The sequence below is a fragment of the Peromyscus californicus genome, unplaced genomic scaffold (assembly GCF_007827085.1).
Source record: "Peromyscus californicus insignis strain IS unplaced genomic scaffold, ASM782708v3 Scaffold_7__1_contigs__length_154581171, whole genome shotgun sequence".
Classification (NCBI taxonomy): Eukaryota; Metazoa; Chordata; class Mammalia; order Rodentia; family Cricetidae; genus Peromyscus; species Peromyscus californicus.
The window spans coordinates 152,662,005-152,682,638 of record NW_026294595.1 but is presented as its reverse complement, the minus strand read 5'-3'; the positions used below and the strand labels follow the sequence as shown (position 1 = coordinate 152,682,638).

The 20,634-nt window shown below is 45.8% G+C and overlaps 1 protein-coding gene across 10 annotated transcripts in view; it reads right to left on the bottom strand.

The window, feature by feature from the left end:
* The window catches only part of Osbpl2 (oxysterol binding protein like 2), a 51,814-nt gene that overhangs the window by 10,336 nt on the left and 20,844 nt on the right, over positions 1 to 20,634 (bottom strand). For 6 of the 10 annotated variants that reach the window (XM_052725423.1, XM_052725422.1, XM_052725426.1 and 3 more), the window contains 9 exons: positions 19,899 to 20,040; positions 16,611 to 16,686; positions 12,573 to 12,707; positions 11,876 to 11,973; positions 7,094 to 7,276; positions 5,353 to 5,460; positions 4,604 to 4,693; positions 2,620 to 2,743; positions 1,096 to 1,236 (listed from right to left, as the gene is read on the bottom strand). In XM_052725423.1, the coding sequence (XP_052581383.1) occupies positions 1,096 to 1,236; positions 2,620 to 2,743; positions 4,604 to 4,693; positions 5,353 to 5,460; positions 7,094 to 7,276; positions 11,876 to 11,973; positions 12,573 to 12,707; positions 16,611 to 16,686; positions 19,899 to 20,040 (1,097 nt within the window). Of the gene's footprint in view, positions 1 to 1,095; positions 1,237 to 2,619; positions 2,744 to 4,603; positions 4,694 to 5,352; positions 5,461 to 7,093; positions 7,277 to 11,875; positions 11,974 to 12,572; positions 12,708 to 16,610; positions 16,687 to 19,898; positions 20,041 to 20,634 lie in introns of those variants that run through there. The other 4 variants (XM_052725428.1, XM_052725429.1, XM_052725430.1 and 1 more) reach the window with 4 other exon arrangements.

Below are 20,634 nucleotides of genomic sequence, written 5' to 3'. Positions count from 1 at the left end.
AAAAAATTTATATTATTAGTTTTTGTTTGGTTGGTTTTTTGCAGGGGGTGGGGGTTGAGACAGTGTTTGTGTAGTCCTGGCTGTTCTGGAACTCAATCTGTAGGCCAGGCTGGCCTTGAACTCAGAGATCCACCTGTCTCTGCTTCCTGAGTGCTGGGACTAAAGGCATGTGCCATCATGCCTGGCTTTATTTTGGTTTTTGAGATAGGGTCTCACTATGTAGTTCTGGTTGTCCTGGAACTCATTTTGTAAACCAGGCTGGCCTCAAACTACCAGAGGATCCACCTGCCTCTGCCTTCCCAGTGCTAGGATGAAAAGGTATGTACTGCCACACCTGGCTACTTTTTATTTTTTTATTTAATTTAATTATTAATTTAAGATATATTTATTTATTATGTATACAGTGTTCTGTCTGCATGTTTTGCCTTCATACCAGAAGAGGGCACCAGATCTCATTCTAGATGGCTGTGAGCCACCATGTGGTTGTTGGGAATTGAACTTGGGACCTCTGGAAGAGCAATCAGTGCTCTTAACCTCTGAGCCATCTCTCCAGCCCTACTTTTTATTTTTCAATTACATGCATGTGTTTATACCTATGTCTGAGTGTGTACAAACACACCCAGAGACCAGAGGCGTTACTCCCTTGGAGCTGGAGTTACAGGTAGCTGTGAACTGCTTGACATGGGTGCCGAGAACTGAACTCAGGTCCCCTGGAAGAGTACTGACAGTATGGAGAATGGAAGCACCAATGCTGCAGGTATACAGACTCAGCCATGGGTTCTGCATCAAGATAAGATATCAATGCTAGGTGGATTTCTGTACACAATCCCCAAGTTCCACATGGGCACTACAGCAAGCAGAAGTCACTCTCAGGCTGGACCATGGCATTAGAGTCACATGCAGCTCCAGGGAGTAAGTGCTCTCAGGATTGTGGGGATGTGCTGGAGCCTCCCTGTTTGCTTGGAAACAGCTGGTTGGCTACATACAAGAACAAGGTAGAAAAGTTGTGGGTCTGCCTGGGATGGTACAAACAGGACTAATCTGCAGCAGACAGGCCTGGTCTCAGAGAGGGGTGCTAAGGTGTATGACACAGACCTGAGCTGAGTTGGGGGGCCGGCTGTTGATTCTCCAGAGAAGCTTACTGCCAGGGATGACTTGCACAGTCTCCTGAGCCACAGGAACATCGTCCGTCATATCGTCAGGTATATCACTGTTAGCTTTCTCAGGGCCGTCATCCTGAAACACAAAACACCTCACTATGGCCATTGGCCAGGAGCCCTGTACTCAAAGCACTTGAAGACTTGCTCCCAAGCCCCTGTGCAAAGCCAAAGCCTTTTCTAACTGAGGAGAGAAAAATTAAACTCTCTCCTGTTAGTAATGCCATCAGGCCTCAGGCTCCTGCCTCTTCAAGGCTTTACTTTCTGCAGAGCTGTGCCAGGCTGGATTTCTACTCTCTCACAGAGAAGAGAAACAGGTTGAAATAGAAGCAGGTACACACACTGTCCTCTCAGAGACATGCTTGGCCATGTACCTGCCTGCCTTCTGGACACATAACACATCATCTGAGACAGAGGGCCTCCTGATGCCATCTGTTGTACAACCAAAAGCAGTTCTCCTGGGCAAGCTCATAAGCCCATCTCATTTTAAGAGACACAGCTGTTTGCCTTTAAAGTCAGCAATAGGACACAGCTGTTGAGGAACAACACCAGGGACATAGGATGGAAGCTTGGGGTCCTTCCACCTGCCAGCAGCAAAGCCACCTGGACCAAGACAGCTAACTCATCACTAGATGATCCGAGAGAATGGTAAAGTTAGTGAAAATGGCACCGGACACCACTCAGCAGATTCAACACTCTAAATGGGATTTTTCTTTTCTTTCTTTTTTGTTTTTAGATAGGATCTCACTACGTAGTCCTTGCCTTAACAGTCTGGAACTTGCTGTGTAGATTAGGCTGCCCTAGGACTCACAGAGATCCTCCTGTGTTTGCCTCCTCAGTGTACTATCACATCTGGTGAAATTTTTTTTTCAAGACAGGGTTTCTCTGTGTAGTCCTGGCTATCCCGGAACTCGCTCTGTAGACCAGGCTGTCCTCAAACTCACAGATATCTGCCTGCCTCTGCCTCCCGAGTTCTGGGATTAAAGGCGTGTGCCACCTGGCTTGAACTATCACTTTTAATTTTAATTTTGCTTAAGAATAATTCATAGTCACCAGCATTCCAAAATTCTTAGAGGAAAGTCTTTGTCAGGGCTTCCTGATTGTTGAATATATTACTGAGAACTCAGAGTTGGAAAAAGAGAAATGAAATGCACTTGATTCCTTAAATAGGTCTCAGCCAACTCAGGCAACACAAGAGAGATTTATTACAAAGAACTACATAAAAGGGCTAGCATCCCCTTGGAAGCTTCCAGCTTATAAAAGCAGCTACAACATAATCAAAATCAAGTCAAACTCACCTCTGCCCCCATTCCAGGACCCAGACAGAGGACAGTTTTGCCTGGACAGACATATTCCACGTACTACATATACCTCCTGGCTGAGGCCACAAAAGCCGTGCTTCGGGAGGGCTTACTCACCTCAGGCCCCACCCTGACCAGGGTCAGCTGGAGCAGGCACTCACCATCTTGGCCTTCCTGGGGTGGTCACTTCTCCTTTCATGCTTCTTAAAGGACTCATATGAAACAGGATCGATGCCCCACAAGCATTCTGTCCACTTGCCATAAATTATAAAGAGCTTCTTCCTGCTGCAGCGAAGGAGTTTAAAACAATTAACAGTCATCTACAGTGCAGCAGCTTGATGCTGACCTGGTGCTCCCTTCTGTCAAGATTTTGTCTACATTCTGGGATACCTCCAGGTATTGATACGAGGAAGAAGCTTTGTATTTCAGAACCTCATTCATGCTGTAGGCTATCCCTGATGCCAAACAGAAAATGAAGACACAAAAGCCTAAACCATTATCAGGGCCTTAGAAAACAAGGGGAAAAGCACAAACACGTGCCGACCCTTTGCTGGGGTGGGTTTTGATGTACTGTGAGCCCTTCCAATCTTTTTCTATCAAATCCACCCACAATGCCTCCAAGGTCACGTGATGGTATTTGCTTTCTCCTTAGTTGTCACCTGCTCCTTCATCTAGTCTCAGCCCCAAAAGCCCCTCAGCTCTGTCACAGACGCCGCCTCACACCAAAAGGATAAGAGCCATTTAGGATGGACTTCTTCCTTTCTCCTCTGTCTGGGAAGAAAGAGTACATGGTGGCCACATGAACCTTGGGAAGTGCTGCCCTGACAGAACAGCGCTATCAAGAGGACACAGGGGCCAGGCGGTGGTGGCGCACACCTTTAATCCCAGCACTCGGGAGGCAGAGCCAGGCGGATCTCTGTGAGTTCGAGGCCAGCCTGGACTACCAAGTGAGTTCCAGGAGAGGCGCAAAGCTACACAGAGAAACCCTGTCTGGGGGGGGGGGGGGGGGGAGGACACAGGGATATGTGTAGGCGCTTGCATTGCTGATAGATGTGAACTCAGGAACACAGCCCAGCTCCTTAAGCAACTCTAACTGCAACGAAAAAATATGCTTGGTGCTATAGAGAAGGTTCAGTGAGAACGTGCTGCATAAACACAAGGACCCACATTCAGATCCTTAGAACCCACATAAAGCTGGTTATTAAATACTCCTTCACTGGGAAGCAGATACAGAGCCAGCTAGCCAGAGAGTCAAGCCAAATCAGAGATCTCCAGGTTCAGTGAGACCCAGTCTTAAAAATAAAATATAAGAAAGAATAACAGAGAAGCTATCTAATATTAACCTCTGGCTTCCACCTGCATGTTCATGTACACAACACATATGCACAAACATGTATATACACATACACCACACAAACAAAAAAGAAATGAAATGAAACGAAACGAAAAAGCATGCTTAGATCCAGGATGCAAAACCAACAGGTCAAATCAAGACTCTCCCCCCATTGGCTGGAATCCTCAGTCTGCTTCAGACCATGGCAGGCCAGTCTCCAAAATGCCTGGGTGCCCTTGGTGACCATTATGATCATGATAGGGCTGTGTCCTTTACAGCGCACAGGTGAGGTCCTAACTTGTCTCATTAATCTAAAATCTGACATTAATATACAGGTTTGAATAGACGAGTTTCTGGTTCCCTAGAAATAGGCAGTGAGAACAAAATGACTCTCTTGGAATTATATTACTGAAGGGGAGCTGGTGATAAATAAAATTGAGACCCAGAACATAATTTTACCAAAGGGAGAAAAATCTGGAAAATGTGTCAAAACCCTACTGGCCATTTTTCTACACAAAAATCTCCACAAGGCCCTGGTTTAGAGTGGAAAATGTAGGCACATAAACAGTGAATGCCTGCGTGCTTTCCTGATATGTAAGTGGGTGCCCACACGGTCAAGTGCTAAAAATCTAAGTTCTGTTTGTAAAACTTTAGCACTAGAACCCAGCAAGGTTATGCAGGCTGTAATCCAGCATTTGGGAGGTGGATGCAGAATTTTAAGACTGGTACCAGCCTGTGCTGCACAGTAAGACCATCTCAAAAAACAAAACAAAACAAACGGGGTAGGGGGGGGCATCAATGGGTAGACCTACTTTTTGTCTTGAATGTACCCTTCTACTCTGTGAAGTTCCTTTCCAAACAGTCCACATGGCTTGAAGTGAAGTATACACTTATCTCCAGTTCTGTGGGAACAAACACAGGCATTAGTTTACGTAAAACAAGCTACAGGGGAAGAGAAAAAGGACTTGGCCACCTAGGAAAGGAGGCCATGAGTAATGGTTAACATCACAAGAGGCCTTTGCTCCTTGACGGAAAGGCTCTGTAACTGACTTGGGGTGATTGTTTGCGCAACTAGGGGAATTTACTAAAATATCACTTCAGTGCCCATTTAGAAAATAGATGATTTTTATGATTTATAAATTATCTCTCACTAAGGTGTTAACATGCAAAGCCAATGAGTCATAAGCTTCCAGCTGTAAGCCTAGGTCCTTTTGGGCATAGTCACTACATTTTTCACCTTCACTGACAATACTTAGCTGCACTTTACATTTTTAAATAAATTAACAATGGTAACGAAAAACCAGTCAGTCAACATGGGACATTCCTGATTATTTCAATACCAAACAGAACTAAATCTAACCAGACACCATGTTAGGGGCCCCATTACAGGAAGGAAAAAGCTGAGGGACAGGAATAAAGGGCTAGAAGTCCAGAGAGAAGGAATGCAGACAGAGACAGCTCCCTTTAGGTCAGTCAGTTCATCATGTCTTGTCTTGCCATAGCCTGGCCTGTTGCCTTTGGCTCAGAACCACCATCCCAAATACACAGATGGGCCTGTCACCTGTGATTCAGGATCTCCACTATCCCATACTGTTCGATCCACAGCTGCCCAAGGATAACATTATGCACACAGCAGGTGGGGTTGGTCCACGTGTAGGCTTCATTATGTCTGTGAAAGCACCAAAAACAGGCAGTGAAACTCAGAACTTGGGTGACCCAGAAGACCATGACCAGGCAAAACCAGACCTTTCTGAGAGCAAAAAACTGTCTGAGAGCAAAGCAGTGCTTTGAAGTCTTCCCAGTGCAGGCTATTTAGTTAGCATGCATCTGAAATTTATTTCTCCTTTCCTTTGTAGCATCAACAAAGCTTTCTACTTAAATGTCAAGACAAGTTAATAAGCAATAAAGGAAGACTAAAACAAAAGAGAGACAGCTCTCCTGGGAAGCTGCCAAGGGGAAAGGCTTGTGAGAGTCATGGTCCCTCCGCAGCCTGGCTGTGGGGAATGTAGGAGAGGGCTGCTGCTGTTAACACTCAACTCTTCCTTTGAAATGACCCTGCCCCAAGGTAAACCTCATAGCATGAAACACAGCAGTGCCTAGACTTGTACCTATGGGAGGCTACATCAAGGAGCCATGACTGAAGGCAAAAGCATCTTGACACAGGGTGGTTGAGGACACATATCTGGACTCTCTCAAATGGCCCAAGTAGAACCCAAACATGTTTCACAAAAGCATTTGCAGCTTACCAGTTCTGCCCACCTCAACTCCCAAAACAAAGACTAACTACCATGACAAAGGCCCAGCAGCTGGTATTCACCACAGGTGCTTCCCTCATGAGCCTGCTTCTGTGTTCCTGGGGAGATGTATAGAGACATTCTTGTTGTTTGTTCAGTTTTTGAGATAGGGCCTCACTTTGCAGCCTTGATTGTCTTAGAGCTCACTATGTATACCAGGCTTGGCCTTAAACTCAGACAGATCCAACTGCCTTGGTCTCCTGAGTGCTGGGATTGAAGGTGTGCTCAACTAGACCCAGCCTGCCCATAGGTTCTTAAAACTGTCTGGCAAATGGCCAGTGCAGAGCAAATGTGACATCGGTGCTCCCCCACAGCAGGCTGATAATAGAGAACCACTGTAGCAACTGAACCCCTGGGCTGTGGGGGCTGCAGCGGGTTCTAAACTCTAGCATATGCTGGAGACTTGCTACTGGCTGAGTATCTCTGATGGGAGCTGGGCTGAACAGCCTCTAAGAGGGATGTCCAGCGGTCCTCACCTCTAGGCACTCAACTTCATATGTACAAACAGACATGCCTGTGTGACCACCAGCAAGCAGAGGTGTGTGTATGTGGCAAAAGGGGAGCTTTTATAGCTCCTGTCTTAGCTGCTCTCTCTACAGGGTTCCTCTGCCTAAGGAAGGAGGACAGCCACTGGAGAGGGAGTCTATGGCCGAGAATGAAGTTCTTTCTGACCCAGGGCCAGTTTGTCTAGGTGCAGCCTAGAGATGAGGAGCTAAGCTAGGCAGTGACAGGCAGTTGGGTTTGGGGCTGTCACGCAGCAATAATTGATGGCTAAAGTGAATAGCTCCAATCAGTGTGTGAGAGGAATCTGAGACTCATCCACATTGGCAGACAGAGGAACTCATCTCACCAGGAAGCCTAGCAGAAAAAACGCTGCTGGCAGAAAGGCTGTCTGTCAGTCCACAAAAGGTAGGGATCACCCCAGAAAGAAGCCTTATGAGACATGGAGGGGATAACTTCCTCCCAGTCAAAACAGGGCACTCACTCTTGCTTGCTCTTGTCACTCACTTGAGAAGCTCCAGTGTGATGGTCCCCCGGGGCTCTGCCTCGACACTCTTGCCCCAAAACTTCAGCTTTGGATAAATGGAACCGTGGAACATGAAGTCTTGGTTGAGACCTTCTGAATAAAATGCACTAATAGGAGGGTGGTGACTGACCTGTTCAGATATAAATCTGAATCCTAAGTCTTCCCTAGGTCCAAAAATGAGAATGGAAGGGGAAGAGAAAAAGCCACATTAATGACAGCAATAACAAAGGGCCGCCAACTCACCCGCCAGCTTCATCAGCCAGTTGGCATGCTCTGCCCTCCCCTAGCAGCTGATATAGGCCCTGGGCCCAGGAGCTTCCAGCTGTGATAGGCAGCAGAAATATCCAGCAAAAACCTCTCAGGTGGCACATCTGGCCACATACCACTACCCTAGAGCACATCTGCCCCCCGCCACATACACTACTGGGAGGGAGCCTCCATCTGGCCTGCTGCTTATCCCACTGACAGATACCTGAGCCATCAGTCAGGCCAACAACAATCCCAAAGTCTCATTTCCATCTCCCAAGGATTCCTAATGCCAGTCAACCCAAGTGAATCTAAAGCCTATGAAGGGGTGCTCCTGTCCAGCCTTTGTACAGGCTCCCAAAACTTCTATGATGGAATGTCTTAGATCCCAAAATATTCCTGGCCAGGAAATAGGATTTTAGCAGACTCCCTTATTCAATAAAAATGTCAGTTTTTAATTGTTCCGGAACTATGAATACACCTACAGTTGTAGTCATTAAGAATTATAAAAGCTAAACCACATAATTACTAACGTAGCTGGAATCAGAATTCCCAATCATTACAGAGGAAGGAAAGCTGAAAAATTAGATTTTAAAAGGTTGCCTGCCAAGGTATGTAATCTACAAAATGAATACTTGTCTAAGAAAAGCAAGTATATTTTTAGCTGTTCAAGAGGGATTTGAAGGATGAAGGATGCTGTACACAGCCAGGTCTGCACAGTACTGTGGAGCAGGGCCACTTAGTGTCAGGGAAGCTCAGTGTGGAGATACCAACAAGCAAGCCTGGAGAGGAACACATGCCAAACTGAGTGTGAGGGGGTTTTCCTGGCAGCCTGTGAAACTAAATCCAAGTCAGGTTAAGCTTCCTGTCTTACATCCATTCAGCAGTTCAGGCTATTCCTTGTCTCTCATCCATACAGATAGGTTCATGCTATGTAGCCCAAGCTGGCCTGGAACTTATAATCCTCTTGCCTAAACCTCCTGAGTGCTAGAATGTAGGTATGAGCCACCATGCCTAGCTCAAAAAGTTTTTTTTTTTTAATTACCCAGAATTTCTTGCCTTCTCTTTCTCCCTCCCTCCCTCCCTCTCTATTTTTTTTAAGATTTATTTATTTATTATGTATACAGTGTTCTGTCTGCATATACACCTGCAGACCAGAAGAGGGCACCAGATCTCGTTACAGATGGATGTGAGCCACCATGTGGTTGCTGGGAATTGAACTCAGGACTTTTGGAAGAGCAGTCAGTGCTCTTAACCACTGAGTCAGCCCTCCCTCCCTCCCTCCCTCCCTCCCTCCCTCCCTTTCCTTCTTTATTTTTTAAGATTTATTTATTTATTATGTATCTTTCTCATTTTTGAGACAGGGTTTCTCTGTGTAACTAGCCCTGGCTGTCCTGGAACTCTTATAAATGGGCTCACAGGTGGTCAGCAGTGGCAGCTCCTCTCAGGAGTGTCTAGAAAAGGAAAAAACCACTTCACCAATTCAGACAAAGCCACATCCTTAAGAGTGACACTTGCGGGGGCTGGAGAGATAAGCTTAGTGGCTAAGAGCACTGGCTGTTCTTCCAAAAGACCCAGGTTCAATTCCCAGAACCCACATGGCAGATCACCACCACCCCTAACTCCAGTTTCAGGGAATCTGATGCCATCTTTTGGCCTCTTCAAGTACCAGGCTCACATACAGTGCACTTCAGGCAGCCCAAACATTTATACACGTAAGATAATATTTTTGTTTGTTTTGTTTTTCAAGACAGGGTTTCTCAGTAGACCAGGCTGGCCTCGAACTCACAGAGATCCGCCTGCCTCTGCCTCCTGAGTGCTGGGACTAAAGGTGTGCGCCAGCACTGCTCAGCCTTAAAATAATAATTTTTAAAAATGTTTTTAAAAAAATGATGCTTGGGGCTAGTTTCCCTCTCATCTGGGCCTCAGTTTTTTCTTTTTCTTTTCTTTTCTTTTTTTTTTAATTTTTATTTTACTTGCATTGGTATTTTGTCTGCATGTATGTCTGTGTGAGGGTGTCAGATCTTGGAGTTAGAGACAGTTTTTAGTTGCCATGTGGGTGCTGGGAGTTGAACCTGGTCCTCTGTAAGAGTAGCCAGTGCTTTTAACCATCAAGCCATCTTTCCAGAGCCTCCTTCCTTTTTTTAGAATTTTTTTACGGGCCTCAATTTTCTGTTCCTCATCACATCAGACTCTCTCCTGACCAGTCCAACTTTTTCAGAAAAAAATGGAAGTTGGAGAGCAAGGAGCTTGGCCACTACAAGCCAATATCATATCACGGTGGTGCTCTAGATAGCTCCTTACTAGCAGAGTGTGAGAAGAACAGGGGCTGGAGCTAGTATGTTTTTTACTTTTCCAAACTACAGTGCAATATCTTAGCAGGTCCCCAAAGAGCCTGCATGAACAAAAATGACAATTACTCCCCAGATGGACAGATTCCAGAGCTGCAGAAAAGACCATCAGGGTAACAGGCCCAGGGACAGACAGTGAAACCATTTGCACACTAAAGGCAGGCTCATCTGAGACAGGCCAGTGCCAGGATCCCACAACCACCCACCACAGAAAATGCTTATCATCACATAACACACCAGTAGAAAGCCCAAAAACAACCAAAAGTTTCAGAGAAACTGTCCCCTGAATTCATTGACTGATCAATATATCACTACTTTTAAGACAAAGAAAAAATGGTACAAATTAAACTATGACATAGAAACACTGCAACCAGAAAAATAGGTCTTAGAATCAACAAGAAACTACCATTTAGAAAACTATAATATGCCAGGGGGTGGTGGCACATACCTTTAATCCTAGCACTTGAGAGGCAAAGGCAGATGGATCTCTGAGTTTGAGGCCAGCCTAGTCTACATAGTGAGTTTCAGGATGGCCAGGGATACACAAAGAAACCCTGTCTTGAAAAAACCAAAAAAGAAAAAAAAAAAAAAAAAAAAAAGAAATGAAACTATATCAAGGAAAATGATTATAGCTTTACTGTTTGTTTTTGAGACATCCTTGGCTGTCATGGAACTCACTTTGTAGACTAGGCTGGCCTCAAACTCAGAGATCTGTCTGCCTCTGCCTCCCAAGTAATAGGATTAAGGCATGAACCACATGTCCAGCTAAGGAAAATGATCATGATACAATGCAACAGTCATCAATTAACATCTCACACACAAGAAAACCTATGAGGATGCTGACACCATTTGTCTTTGGCAGGTTACATCTGACTGTTTTCTACTTCTGGCACTGCCACGTTCTACATAGAACATTGTATTACCATGGCTAAAACACCCATAGGCTCCATTTAGTGAATCCCCCAAATTACCAGCTGACTCTGACTTCCAGGGCAGTGGCAGAACTCTTCTCTGCAGAAAAGATATCAGAGCAGGTGGCAGGTGCTGGCCCTCCTGCCTGCAGCCCCGTGGCCTGTGTCAAATAACCATTCTGCTAGCCAGTGAAAATACCCCATCTAAATCCTTCCAGCAACTTTCTTCCCCCATCAGAGAAGATCTATCTAGTAAACTACTCTGTTGTTCTCCACATTCCTGAGGCAAAAGCACAATACTATATTGGCCACAAATGCAGTAGACTAAGAATGATCCTGAAGAGCACGAATGGGCCCACTAGGAACTGTACACACTCAGTGACTAGTCCCTGAAGGCTCAAGCAAGGCTGAAGTGAAAACGCACCAGGGGTATGTGACATGTGGTCGGAGTGTTGTCACCACAGCAGCATCTCCAAGACAGTTTTCTGCATAATTGCAGGAGGCCCAGAGTTGACAAAGCAGGTAGCAACAATCTCCCAGTCCAGCCCTCTAGAGGCTCCCCATCATCCAAATGAACTAGGATTCAGGGCCTAGGCTCAGAGATCTACTAAGTCCAAGGATGAGGATGGAGGGGTTATACACTGCTCTTGTGCAGGAGCATTTACCTCCATCTGCCCTGACCCCAATACCCTGGAAGCCTCACATTCTAAAGGTCCCAAGAGGCATAATACTACCCAGAAGAAACTACACAAAGGGATTTCAGCAAACATTCACAGACTAATTCTTCAAGAAGCTAACTCTTGGGGCCTGTCCAACCATTCCTGAGACCCTGCAACACAGGCATGGACTAAATAGGGACTTGAGCAGTTCCCTCTCCTTGGGTTCTCTCTCATCAAAGTGCTGCAGCAAACAGTACAGACCTATTATTAGTTCTGGCTCCACTTTTTGTTGAGAACTAGTGACTCCTCATGTCTAGACCATGTAGTATACATACACCACTAGTAGTCTACATAACATGACCTCCATCCTTGAGCCCTCTGCACTAAGATCTATGCCAACCCATCTTATGGTACCAGGGTTCTAGTCCATCATTAACATCCCATTCCACGTGTGTGAACACCTTCTTACCCACAGCATTCCAAATACTTCAGTACCTCCTAATCCCTCCTAATCTGAGGAATCAATGCTAAAGAGAGAAGTGAGCTCTTCTGTCAACCAAGAGTCCTTCAAGACATTCATGATGAACTCCCCTTACCTGATCAACTCATATGTCTCCCCCAAGAGCGGGTTGAAGGGTTTGCCAGTTCTCTCCCACTGGGAAGCCACAGCTGAGACCGCAAAGGCAGCTACAGACTGCAAACAATTCAAAGATGGATCAGAAAGCTTCAGTCAAACCAGCAAATGAGTAAGCTCCTCACAGGGTGTCAGTCACAGGCATTTAGTCAGCGTCACTCCACTCTGCTGACTTCTCGCGTTTCCACTCACAATGGTTTTTCATATTTATTTATTTATTTGTTTGTTTATTTTTTTATTTAAGATTATAGAACTTCTGGGGAAACACCACTGTTAGGCACTACTTCCTCAAAGTCACAAAAAGAGAACATGTTTTCTCCTGCACACCCTGCAGATGCTGGAGCAAGGTCCATGTGTCTGTCTCACACACGCTGGCACTCCTTTCCATACAGGAATATGAACGCGCGCGCGCACACACACACACACGTAAATACCCATCATGTAAGCATATATGCACACATAAGGCAGTGGCACTGAGATACCAGAGGGAAGCCAACTCTGTGAGGCTCACTGCTAGGAGTTCTGGCCAGAATCCTAGAGAGAATACAATTCTTCCAGATAGCTCACCAGCAGGATACCCGGGTCCCTACAACCATGGGGTCAGTCAGTCAAACAGTTGTGGCATCAGGACTGTCCTCACAGGCATATGCAGTGCCCACCTGCATCCTCTCCAGGGTCTGGGGCTGATTCGAGGCTTTGTGAATGAGGTACACGTGCTCCATGTACTCCGTGATCCGTTGCAGGAAGCTCAGTGGCTCATTGAAGGCAATTGGCATTGTGATCTTGGATAGCTCCTAGAAGGAGCCAAAAAGACACCTGGTTGGGTTTCTGAGGCTTCTGGGCATGCATCAAATGCAAGTATCCTACTCTACTCTGAATGCTCCGAGGATCAGACCCTCAAACTCCCATACAAACAAGATTTTAGAAACCCTCTGTGTGGGCAACCTATCTGTTGTGAGCACTGGCTTCCACCTTACCCAACATGGAATGTCTTCCTGAGGGGCAACCAGGGCAGTTCTCCATCTCCCAGGCCTGGGGGCCACTCCACCTGCATCACATGCAGTGATGACAGGAGCTCCCAGAGAGCCACCTTATCTCCCCTCACCCACTCCAAATGAGTGGTACCAGCCCCACTATTAGAACTTGCCCTTGCTGGGTAATGGTGGCACACACCTTTGATCCCAGCACTCCAGACGAAGAGACAGACAGATCTCTGTGAGTTCAAGGACAGTCTGGTCTACAGAACAAGTTTCAGGGCAGCAAGGGCTACACAGAGAAACACTGTCTCAAAACATAAAAACCAGACCAAAAAAAAAACTTCCCCTCATTGTCCATGGCCTTCCAGTATGAAACAGAAGCACTTTGGCTGACAGGCAAGTCTTTCTACAATGTGGCTTTGCCTGGAAGGCATTTCAGAGTCTGCAAAGGTGACTCGGGAATCTTCTCAAGCACCATGGAGCAGAAATGAGGCTGCAGCTCCTGCCCCCAGAGTTCATGCACAGAGGACAAAGGTCTGCAGGAGCTATTCCTGAGCTCGGCTTCTAGAAAGGCATTAATAGAAAAAATAGAAGAGCTTCCAGGAGGGAAGTGGAGCTTTTTTATAACAGAGAAGGCTCAGATGCTCCAGGAACAAGGACAAGCTTTGGATCTTAGGTTGATTTTCAGACTTTCTGTATTGGAAGCTAGAATGACCCCTTTGCTCTCAATGTCACTAATGCCAAGGCAGAGAGATTGACAGAGTGCCCTGGGGGAGGTGGTATGCTCAGCAAATTACCAACAAGACAGCCTTCCTAGCCAGGTTCTGGGAGACGGCATTCTGTTTACAATGCTGATCTAGGCAGATCCCACTGACAGCCTGAACTCATAGACTGTGAACCAGAGTCAGTCAGGCTCCTCACAGAGGCTACATGCCAAACTGAGAGACGAATGGATATCTTGGAATATGAGGGTGCTGGACAGAATGCTGAGACAGGAGTTACAAGTCAGGTGACTTCTGACATATAGAGGTGACCAAAACCACAAGGAAGTTGCATAAGATCAGCAGGAAGGAAAGAAGCTTATGACTACATCCACCATATCAAGAACAAGTACAAGAGAGCTAAGGGAAGAAACTCTGAGACAGCAGCCAGAAAAGCAGAAAGGCAAGAAAAGACAAGGCTTCATATGCTTTCTGTGCATTACACACCTGTAAAGTAAAGTTGAGCCCACAGCCCACAGTGCAAGAGGTCAGAGAGGTCAGCAGTGGGCAGGAAGAAACACAGAAGGTCCCCAGCAAGAGGAAGGCTAACTGGGCTCACAAGCACTTGCATGCACACTGCTTCTCTGTTCTAAACCCTCAGCTTTGGGTTCCATAGGCCAGGCTCCACCCCTGCTGCTGGGTACAGTAATACAGCATACAAAGCAGACTTGGCTACAGCTAGCAAAATGCTAATACATTTCTCCTTTGATCTAGCAATCCAATGTCTGGGCATCCATCTCTGAGCCTCAGCAAGCATACATGCAGGGCTAGCCCCTGTAACCTGCTTTGGTCAACCAAAAGCTAAAAATGGTCTAATGTCCAAAACAGGGCACCATCCCACTGAACTGAAAGACAACCAAGAAAGGAGCATGAAGTAGTTACAAGATCACTTGAGATTCGCGGCTGAGTGAGACTAGGAATCTTTATTCCTAGAGGCCTATTGCCTCTCTGAAGGCATGGGGAGAAGACTTAGACATAATTCAGGGTGTGGGCATGGGGTGAGATACTTTGAGGTGGGTGACAGCTATTTGTGGAGAGGGACAAAGACAGGAAGCTGAGCTTCCTGGGCACACTGCCATGCTCTGGATGTGGTCTTAGTATCCCAAGGTTTCAGCAATTAACTCTGAAGAATTAAGAGAATGACATTTAATCCATCTACAGTGTTGAATGCCAGTCCTCTGGGAAGCCATTAAGATTAGGTAAAGTCGCCGGGCGGTGGTGGCGCACGCCTTTAATCCCAGCACTCGGGAGGCAGAGCCAGGCGGATCTTTGTGAGTTCGAGGCCAGTCTGGGCTACCAAGTGAGTTCCAGGAGAGGCGCAAAGCTACACAGAGAAACCCTGTCTCGAAAAACAAAAAACAAAACAAACAAAAAAAAAGATTAGGTAAAGTCATTGGGTGGAGCCTCCATGGTTGACTATGGTAGCTAAGTAAGAACAGAGCAAGGGAGCTGGTGAGATGATTCAGCATGTACACTATAAGAGAGAATTGATTCCTGCAAGCTGTCCTCTGACCTCTACATGCACATGTGTGCACATAAATAAATATAATTAATAATAAAAGAACAGGGCAAGGGTTAGGGAAATAGCACAGTGGTAGAATGCATCTGAGGCTTTGGATTTAATCCCTAGTACTTATAAGCAAGCAAACAAACAAAAAACAGGAAGAGAGACCAACAGACATACAACTGTACACGTCACTTCCCTGTCTCCCCCATATGACGTCCTATGCTACCACATGATTCTGTCAGCACTGAAGGCATCACCAGATGCATGCCCTTGGCCTTGTACCTCCAGGAGCTAAGAATAAGCCTCTTTCCTTTTTTTTAAAACATGGTTTCTCTGTGTAACAACAGCTCTAGGTGTCCTGGAACTCACTCTGTAGACCAGGCTGGCCTTGAACTCACAGAGATCCACCTGCCTCTGCCTCCCAAGTGCTGGGATTAAAGACATGTGCCACCATGCCTGGCAAGCCAATCTTTCCTTTACAGTTCACCCAATCTATGGTATTATAGTACAGGCAACATAAAACAGACTAACACATATTTAATGAATTTGACTTTGGATCCGTATTTTGAAAGAAAATTATAAAAGGAATCTGTAAAAATCAAAAATGAAACAGATGAGCCTACATGATTCTCCCAGACCCATGCACAATCACTGATGAAAAAAAAAAAAAAACAGGAAAACTTTGCAATAGGGATATACAATCAAGAAATTAAGGTAAGGTCAACATCCCCAGTAAGATGTATGGACACTATACAATTCTGAATGAGGACAGACAAGAGCTCCTAACTTCTGTGTGCTCCTGCCCAAAAGAGAATCTCTAATTATGCGTTCTTCCAGCTTCTAATGTCAACCCCATTACAACTTCAGTCTGAAGTTATTTAAAATAAAAGGTTGGGAGGAAGTGAAGTTTTCTTTGGGAAGAAAGTATAGAAATAATCACAACAACAACAACAACAAAATGGCATTAGAAGAACGCAGGTAGACACATCTGAGACTTGGTGATGTGTACCTCTGGACCCTTTGACTTGAGTGTCTGTTGCCAAGTGCCATGTGCGCACACTAGCTTCTAATAGTCAAAGATGACCATATGGAAAGTTAATGGCTACTAGACACTTCCTGACACAAAGCCTCAGGACTTGACAGAAGCTATCTGGAGTCTAGTGTGTAGCTAGGGCCCCACCTGCTCACATGCAGAAGGTGTTCAGGCCATAAGCAAATTTTCAGAGCACATTTCAGAGCACCAGGAAAAAGGCCTTATGGAATGTCTCCTACCATCTGCTGTTCTTAAGTTATGTTGTTTCCCTTCCCTTATGCATTTGTTCCTTTCCTGCCTTGTTATCTTAATTTCATGACTATAAATATACAGCGTACATTCTCTTAGATACCAATAGTGCAAATCTCATGGGAATTAATACCTAAGCTCCATGCTTCAAATGAGTTATCTTCACTCACCAAACCAATGCATTTTTTCAGGATACTCCACACGCTGAAATCGCTTCTGGTGAACATGGGGGCAGGAAGGGCTGTCCTGTGAGTAATTTGAGAGCAACAGGCATTTATTAACCAATGGAGTATGTATGGGGGTGGGTATTTCTTACAGGAACTGCTCAAGACCATCATCTTTGCTTGAAACCTAAATATCAGTGTCTCTGAACAATGACATGACTGGAAGAGTTTCAGTCACAGCTGAAACTCTACAGGGTGTCTGGAGCACTGTTTTTAAGTTCTGGTAATGGTTATTGGTTTTGGCAACCTTGGGGTCTTCAGCCGACCCTGCAGTGGCCAGGCCACTGTTTTTCCACCTGTGAGCTGGAGACAAGGCTGACAATGAGAATGGAGTCCTTCTGCTTGCATCCCTACTGCCTGCTTTAGGAGCTTCGGCCCAACCCCAGGATGTGGGCAGAGCTGAGACTAAAGAGTGAAATGAGTCAAGAAAATCCCCTCCAAAATTAGCTATCCACCCTCTGACACAGACCTATCTTCCCAAGGTGCATTCCTTCTCAAGCTACCCTCCACCCATAAGGGCCCAGCGGTAACTTTAGCCTCAACTCCTGCTCTGGCTACCTGGGGACAGACTATAGCTCCCTCCAGAAACTGTGGGCTATACTGAGCACTGTCTCCATAGAGTAGGAAGAAGCCTCAGTAGAGATCTGACTGCCTTGTGGGAAGGCCCATCACAGGAGTGCAGAGAAGGCATCACAGAGCAAGCCCTCAGAAAATAAACATGACTGCTCTGAGCCCTTAGAGGCCACTCTAGTTTTTACTGTGGAATTCTCAATGACACTCCACTGAAGTTGAGCCAGAGAACACTAACTGGGCATTTTGATCCTGGGATGGTGACAGCTGGGATCTGCCTGGAAAGGGCTCATGTGGGTAACTGAATCAAGACAAGAGGGAGAAAGGAAACCCTGAGACAAAACAGGAAAGGAAAAGAAATCTTAATGTTTACTGAGCACTATGCACCAGGGCTGCCAAAAACAGCTGGAATGCTGTGCACATGGCAAACTGTGAGGGCCACAAGAAGTGGAAATTATAGCTCTGTAGAGGATCAGGGTAAGACCCCAAGGATACAACCTGTGCTGGTTAGTTTTTGTCAGCTTGACAGAAGCTAGGATTATCTGGGAAGAGGAACCTCCATTGAGAAAATACCTCTATCAGATTGCCTATAAGCAAGTCTATATAGGGCATTTCCTTGATTAATGACTGACGTGGGAGGGCCAAGCCTACTGAGGGCAGTGCCACTCCTCGGCAGATGGTCCTGGGTTGCATAAGAAAGCAAACTGAGCATGCCATGGGAGCAACACAGTAAGCAGCATTCCTCCATGGTCTCTGCTTCAGTTCCTGCCTTGGCTTCCCTGATGATAGACTGTAAGCTATTAGCCAAACAACCCCTTTTAGTCCTGATTTGGTTGTGGTGTTTATAACAGCAATAGGAAAGTAACTAACACACAACCCTTGCAAGATGGGAAGGAACAACAGGAAAAGACATGAAGGAGGACGGCAAGGCTCCAGGCTGAGACAGCAGTATGGGGAAGAATTTGGGTAAGCACACCTCTAGATGTAGAACTCAAAGCAAGAGGCACCAGGGGAGGCAGAGCCAGGAGTGAATGAGGACAGGGCTGAGTACAAGGGACAGGGGAGATGTCAGTCCTCATTTCAACACAGTGACCATGTAGATCAATGCCCAAGATGGAGTACTTCTGTGAGCAAACAGGGCGCTATTCAGAGCCACTTGGGACTGGAGTGTGAGGCTAGGAATGAATCCCGGCTACATTAGCTTTAGGCAAAGAACAGAGGTGGCACCAACAGCTCTGACTGTGATAAGTACCACTGTTCTTAGAAGGAAGAATGAGGGGAAGGTGGCATACTTGATGCATCGTGGACATGAGAGAATCTGAAGATCCAGGTACATTTAGAGGCCAAAGCATCAGATCAGGGTGACAGAGAATGAAGCAGTGGTCTCAAGCTCAGTGATGTGCTTGATCACAAGGTGATGTACACTTAGAAGTGCTGTTTGAATTTTAGATGGTCTTTTAATAAAAAACCCAGAGCCAGATATCAGGGTGAAAGCTGAAAGATCAGAGAGGCAGAACAGCCAGCCACTCTCACCTCTACAAAATCTTCAGCCTAAAGAGAGTGAGTTCCTGTTTTCTCATGCCTTATATACCTTTCTCCGCCCAGCCATGTCACTTCTTGGGATTAAAGGCGTGTGTGCTTCCCAGTACTGGGATTAAAAGTGTGTGCCACCACTGCCTAGCTCTGTTTCCAGTGTGGTCTTGAACTCACAGAGATCCAGACAGATCTCTGCCTCCTGAGGGATAGAATTAAGGGTATGTGCCACCACTGCCTGACCTCTATGTCTAATCTAGTGGCTGGCTTTGTCCTCTGATTCTCAGGCAAGTTTATTAGGGTACACAATATATCACCACATAGGAGAGAGATGGTGAGGTATAGAGTGAACATAATCTGCCTCAGACAGGCCTTCACAACCCATGTGATGTGCTCCTGCACCCACTAAGCACATGAGCGTAGGACAAGAGAAGGGTGAGCACCCTGGGCATTGAGGGAACCTGCCCTGAGGTAAATGGGCCCATGTGTAAGGTCAGCAGTGAGGCTGGAGGGTCCACTGAGGCCCCAAATATCTTTTAATATATGTGTAAGGAAGACTATGTCCCAAGGATTACCCTTGTGGGTTCCTGCTTTTCCTAACAGAGACTGAGAACTTTCCATGATGACCATGTTATCATTGTCTAGATACACAAATGAACATGGTAGGGAAAAAAATGGAATGTAGTTTTGTTGCAGCAACTAATCAAACCCTTTCCGTCCCTACAGGTTCAGTGGGCAACATTTCTCAGTAAGACACAGAAGGGAAAAAAAAAAAAGACACAGAAGGGACAATAGAATTAACCTGGTGTCTGTGGAGGGACAGGTGGGTCTGTGGGTGAGGTCTGTGGATCATGTTATGCACAGGCCCTAAGCCATTCTGGGACAGAACTATTACTTCATGGGGGAGGATTCATGGATCAAACACTGCCCTCCACTGGTCTCCATGCCCCCAGCAGACAGGCAGCAAGTCTCATGAGACTTTGGTGGCTAGACTGCCTGGAAGAGTTACCTTGGAACTGGGGGTGTACCAGCTCAATTTATGAGACCTAAGGGGATACCTTATAGTACATATGGGAATGATCATAGATATACTTTGGAAAATTCTGAAACAATGCATGTAAGACAGCCTACCTGTGTTTTTGAATTCCATTCTCTTGTGGTGGTCTCTCCCCACTTTTCCCACTCCTAGTACTTTTGCTGGTGTCCAAATCAATCATCCCACTGATTTTATTTGCCTCTGAAAAGTCCCCTGTAGAGTTATCAGAATCAAAGCCTGCAAGAAATAAGCACAATGGTCATGTTTATTAGACTTGGGAGATATAGAAACCTACTTCAAGACTACACTGTAGATGTAACCAACCGTCTTATTAAATAAGAAACACAGAACCAATGCAAAGAAGAAAGCCAAGAGATCAGAGCTAAGATCAGAGCTTGGGGTTACAGGCATATATAGCCAGACCATGCCTAGCTCCTCCCCCTCCACCAACATGGTGGCTCACAACCATCCACAACTAAAGTTCCAGGAGATTTGATATCCTCTTCTGATATCCACGGGCACCAAGCACATCTTAATGCATGTGTAAGGAAGTCTATGTCCCACTGACTATCCCTATAGTTATTTTATTTTACTTGCATGTCTTTTTTTGCTCACATGTATGTGACTCACATGCATACATACAGGCAAAACAGACATACAAGTAAAATAAAATAACTATATTCAGGGAGGTTCTTTCAAAGAGTCCAGCCCATACTATCCTTCATGTTGTCTCTTAAGATCCAGTCAGGGTTCCTCTTATGAGAGAAGACATCACTGTCTTTCTAAAAAGCTAAGGTCTCATCTAATATACCCCTGGCCTTGCTGTGCTGA